Source organism: Rutidosis leptorrhynchoides, chromosome 1 (genome assembly GCF_046630445.1).
Source record: "Rutidosis leptorrhynchoides isolate AG116_Rl617_1_P2 chromosome 1, CSIRO_AGI_Rlap_v1, whole genome shotgun sequence".
Classification (NCBI taxonomy): Eukaryota; Viridiplantae; Streptophyta; class Magnoliopsida; order Asterales; family Asteraceae; genus Rutidosis; species Rutidosis leptorrhynchoides.
Genome location: NC_092333.1, coordinates 586,633,393 through 586,639,523, shown reverse-complemented (window position 1 = coordinate 586,639,523; position 6,131 = coordinate 586,633,393). Strand labels below are relative to the sequence as shown.

Here is a 6,131-nt window from a genome sequence, read left to right as displayed (position 1 = left end):
ATATTTTTATAATAATAATTATTATTACAAAATAATACAACTTTTACTTACTATCATTATAGATATTATTTTATCAAATAAATATTTGATACAAACATATTTTACTACGTGTAATAACTTACTTTAATAATACCTATCATATTATCTTTATAATATTAAATGAACCCTATAAATTTTATTACTTAATATATATAAAAGTATATTTTATTATATAAATATAATATAAAATTTTATTTATTAATAAATAAATTATATTATTTACTCTAATAAATCTTTTAAAAATATTTAAAAATATAAAACGACGATATTTAAACTATATATTAATCATGTATAGATTTTTGGAAATTATTTTGAGTCAAATTTACTTTTGTTGACTTTTGCATATTAGTCTCGAGCATTAGGATTGTGGTACACTATGACTTGACCTAATTTGTTATAAATGATTGACGAAATAGACACAAGTAATTGAAACTACATTCTATGGTTGAATTATCGAAATCGAATATGCCCCTTTTTATTAAAGTCTGGTAATCTAAGAATTAGGGAACAGACACCCTAATTGACGCGAATCCTAAAGATAGATCTATTGGGCCTAACAAACCCCATCCAAAGTACCGGATGCTTTAGTACTTCGAAATTATATCATGTCCGAAGGAGGATCCCGGAATGATAGGAGATATTCTTATATGTATATAGTTAATGTCGGTTACCAGGTGTTCACCATATGAATGATTATTTTTTGTCTCTATGCATGGGACGTATATTTATGAGAACTGGAAATGAAATTCTTGTGATCTATTAAAATGATGGAAATAAATGATTATGATAAACTAATGAACTCACCAACCTTTTGGTTGACACTTTAAAGCATGTTTATTCTCAGGTGTTAAAGAAATCTTCCGCTGTGCATTTGCTCATTTTAAAGATATTACTTGGAGTCTTTCATAGCATATTTCGAAGAACGTTGCATTCGAGTCATTGAGTTCATCAAAGATTATTATTAAATCAATTTATAGTTGGATAGTAGATATTATGAAATGGTATGCATGCCTGACAATTTTTGATGTAAAGAAAGATTGTCTTTTAAAAACGAATGCAATGTTTGTAAAATGTATCATATAGAGGTCAAATACCTCGCAATGTAATCAACTATTGTGAATCGTTTATAATGTATATGAACGGGTCCTTTCACTAGAAATGGTCCCGAACGACCTGCTCTGGTACCAATTGTTGGAAGCTTCGACGAGCCCAACACACCCACTATAGAGGACCTAGGTTATACTCACTCACTAGACCAACACTTTGGCGTTGGTTAGCCTTTAATTTTATGAATCCTTAGTGCACAATAATGCTTAGGCGACAGTGTCGACCATATATCATTCAGGCGGTATAACCGACCATGTATCACTTAGGCAGCAGAGCCTACCATATAATAAGAACAACACAAGTGCACTAAGAACTTAAACACAAACTAAGGCTTAACCGGGAAACTTAACAAAGAACACTTTTATTAATACAAAATACAATTACAATATTACTTACAGGCTTTTCTTCTCTACTCACACTCTTCGCACTTCTTACTTCTTCTCTACTTCTCAACTCACTCTTTTCACAACTTGATTACAAATGAAACTCCTTACCCATATTTATACTTGTCCATGGAAGTTTCTACACACTAGATATTTCTATGGATAAATATCTAGATATTTCTCACCTACAAATATCTATATTATCTAGATTTTTCTACGTATAAATATCTAGATATTTCTTTTACATATTAATATCTAGATATTTTCTTATACATATTAATATCTAGATATTTTTCCATATTTACAAATTCCATATTATTCCAAATTTGCATTGTATTTTAACAATCCCTCCGTCATCGGGCACCTTTGTTAGTAGCGCGTCGGCAAGTGTGCTTACTTACACAATCAACTCAAGTAAAGGAAAAGGAGTCCGGATCGACAAGGAGGATGGGATTTCTAACCCTCCGGACGGTAAGGCTATTTCCAAAGCCGAATAATCGAGATTGGGTGTTTTTGGTGCTTTGGGTGTGGTTTGTTGTCTTTGTTTAGTTGATTCTTTTAATTCATTGTATACACTTGTTTAGTTTTCGTCATGGCTTGCTCACCCACTTGAGGCTCACTTTAAGTTAGTTTTCACTCGAATCATCTAGTTTTCTAATTCATTTCGAACCATGTTGTTGTGTCCTTATATTGATTTGGGATTCTTCATTTTTCGATGAAAGTATCTTTTATTTTATAGTAATCTTAACTTAATCTTCTTTATTTCAGTATAAAAAAAAGGTGAGTGTATAGAGACAAATTGTTCGGCGTATGTCTTGCTAACGTTCCGTAGGTATAATGGCCTGGGGACCACATGGTATTTTGCGGGGGGATGATTCTCACACAATGTTTTTTGATCCTCACACACCCTTTTACCCTATTATTAGGGAGGAGTTCAAGTAAATTGGTGTGTGAGGATCAAAAAACAGCGTGTGAGAATCATCCCCCATTTTGCGGGTATCCATCGTAACAGCGAAGACTGTAATCATCCCGCAACATTTCCTTCTTCATACATATTCTTAAACACGTGTCAATCATCTAAACCCCTTCAACACTAGACATTTAAAACAGTCACGTGCTTTATTATTCCGATTCCAATTACATACTACGGAGTAATACCAATACCGATAATTATAATTAGTGACGGATATTAAACACGTTTTTGAAGGTCCAATACTAATAATCAGTAATGGAGTTTTAAATTGCTGGAGTTAAAATACTTGACAAAGCAAAAATGATTAATTAATGATTCATCATTAATTAGCCATTCCTCGTAAGACTAACATATGTTTATGGCGTGCAGGAATCGATAGATTAGCCACTAGGTTAAATTTATCTATCCGCGGTTTGGTGATTAATAGCATTTTATGTCGGGTGTGTTCACATCAAGTTGAATCCCGCGATCATATTTTTTTCGAGTGTAATATTGCTTCACAGGTATGGGTGAAAATAAGGAGAAGGATTAATTGCAACATGTCGGTGTTTAATTTTTGGTCGGATTAGATGCTTTGGTTCGAACATTGGAGCGGATCTGAGGAAGTCAAGATGAAGATTAATGCGATTGTTGCAGCGTGTGCGTTTGGCTTCATTGGAGATACAGAAGCGGGATTTTGTGTTCAATTATCCATCTATTAAGGAATCAGAGCTTTTTGATTTTATTTGTATTTTTTCCTATTATTAGCTTAGATACAGGGGAAAATGTAATTTGTCTTGGATTTCTTAGAACGTTAATCCGTTGCAAGTGGTGACGGCCTCTCTAGAGCCTTTCTAGAGGGTCGGGTGTTTATATAATTTTGCCGTTCAAAAAAAAAAAAAAATGATTCATCATTAACTAGATAGATTGATGTACAAAAAATAGTTAAATAACTACGAATTTTATTTCTGATTTTTTAGAAGATGTTAAAACATCTACAATTTAATAATAATATCTTAAAATAATTAACATAGTTTTTTTAACAGTCAAATTTTAATTCAAAGTTATTAACAAAGTTATACTAAGAGCACTTCGAGTCGTTACATTTTTTATCGTCGCCCAAATCCGTCACCGAGAAACCGGCATCGGGACTCCCTTTTGGCGTTAGACCATCATCCACCCATCACGGTGGGGCTTCAAAGTCGAATATGCGACGTTGTATTTACACTGAACCACTAATTATTGAATTTGACACTATAATTCAACACCAAACCATTTCTCCACTTCTACCTTCAATGTTAAATTTCAAATATACCGAAATCAAACAACGAACTCAATGTAACGACTCCTGCTCCAAGACTATTCTTAACCCTGACGGTGATGTCAGAGTCAAATGATGTACTTTTTGGTGATGTGGCAAGGTAAGAGATGAAGTTAAATAAAGGGGAATGTCAAATTTGAGGGTTAAAAATTGTGATGGGTGATGTGTTAAAATATTATTGGTAGTTGAATATAAACTATTATAATCAATAATATATAAATTTATGTGGCAAAATCTGATTGGCTGAATCAAATTTGACACACCTTTACTCTTATGTCACATTTTCAACTGACGTCAGGGCGTCAAATTTTGACGCCGCGTTAGGGGCGTCAAGGACGTCAAAGATGTTGCCAAGTAGGATGACGGAAGAAATTTGACGCCGCGTTAGAATTAGCCTAATACCACAGAGGTTTAAAGGGCTATGGTCATTCCGGGCCCTTTAAAAGCTTGATCCATGTATAAAATGGCATGTGAGGAGACATTTTGAAGGGACTAAATTAATTAAAAGCACAAAACAGCAATAGTAATAAGATTGCAAACTAGTAAGTATCATAATCCATCATTAAGATAATCTCGAAAATGTACCGATTAACACCATCACCATCTGATAAACTATTCTTCAATTACAGCAACTAAAGGTTTCATAAAATGCAGAAGTCATTGGTTTAAAAGAAAAAAAAAACTTACTACTCCAAAATAGATTTAAACAGCAAATTAGAATCGTCCTGAAAATCCAATGATTCTCTAAGCTTCCACGTTAGCACACTTTTTAGCAGTAGTAGGAGTGCAGATAGACCAAACAATGCCATAGGGGTCCTTCAACTTAACCACGCGGCCACCACCACACGCGCCTTCACTCTCGCTGATTTCACCCTCTGCAGTTGCACCAGCCTTTACTGCTTTGTCCATAGCAGCTTCAATGTCTTCAGTCTCCAAGCAGAACACCAGGCCAGTACTCACCGATTTAACACTGCACAAAAAAATAATTAAAATAGAATATGCTCAAATATTAAATATTAAATAATATCTGTCGTGTAAAAATTGATACTCCGTATGCATATACGGAGTAGTTTTCATTGCGAAAAAGGAAGATAAAGTGGAACACCAAACATAACATAGATATATATATATATATATATATATATATATATATATATATATATATACTCACTAATAAATAATAAATAAATAAATATAAATATAAGTATAAATATATACTCCGTATAACTTGTTTTTTTTTTTCCTTTCAAAACAAGACGAAAATAATTTAACATTGAAGTGTAAATCTACAAAATAATTTACGGAATGTATAAAAATAGAATGAACTATAAACCTAGAAAATAATATCACAAATTCACAATCATGACTGCAACAGAGATCTATAAATATCTATTTTAGTAGATATTGATCGGTATGCATAAGCATAAACATGGTAAAATTCAACAAAATGTAGCCTACACAGGTCTCAAAAATTAAACGACAGACGGAAAAGAATATTAGTATAACAAATAACGAAAATAATAATAATAATAAATTAAATTATATTCACATCGAAACGAAATGTATACATGCAACAACAGATCAGTGTGAAACGACGATACTAAGCAAATGAAACGCATATAAAAGCTTCATTATACACAGATCTTCAATAATGCACAGCAATTTAACAATTAACAATAGTACTAAATAATTATATAAAAAAGGAAAGGGAAAAAAACACTTACAGAGCGGTAGAGTCATCAGAGAGATCAGAAATGAGAATAGACGAAGAACCGAGTTTGATTTCAGCAGAAAGAAGCAACGGCAGCTCTTGATCAGCTTTCCTCTTCGGATGATTGACGCGATTCATCTCTTCAGCACCGAACGCCGTTTTGTAAAACTCAACAGCATCGCTCGCTTTCGAAGACTCAACAAACAGCTGCGGTTTCACGGCCGTAAAGGTGACCGTCTTCTCCACCGCCGCACCGGTCGCCGCTCCGTTAGATGCATCCGTCGCCATTTTAAATCACGAAATTGGTGTGTGAATTATGAAAACCTAAGAGAGAGAAATTAAAATGTTGTTGAGGAGGTTATGGGGAGAAATGGTAGCAGATAGTGGCATTTTATAGGCGTGTAACCGTTTGATCATTTTAATCACCCCAAATATAATTTCAAAAATAAATAAAAATCTATTGGCGACTTGGCGACTTGACGGTAGCTTAGAGCCTAAATCTATTCTGTTTCGGGAGCCATCAGCAAGCGTCTACTTATTGGCGACTTGACTGTAGCTTAGAGCTTAAATCGAATCCCAGGCAACACTTAAAGCCCATGGAAATTTGTTCCACCATTT

At 33.6% G+C, this 6,131-nt stretch overlaps 1 protein-coding gene across 1 annotated transcript; it reads right to left on the bottom strand.

The window, feature by feature from the left end:
* Window positions 1-4,380: 4,380 nt before the first annotated feature.
* LOC139883079 (uncharacterized protein At5g48480-like) lies at window positions 4,381-5,889 on the bottom strand. Its single transcript, XM_071867307.1, has 2 exons — window positions 5,527-5,889; window positions 4,381-4,772 (listed from the first exon to the last, which is right to left on the bottom strand). Exons 1-2 carry the CDS (start codon window positions 5,799-5,801, stop codon window positions 4,547-4,549), a joined length of 501 nt encoding a protein of 166 aa, XP_071723408.1. The 5' UTR covers window positions 5,802-5,889; the 3' UTR covers window positions 4,381-4,546.
* Between the last annotated feature and the right edge of the window lie 242 nt (window positions 5,890-6,131).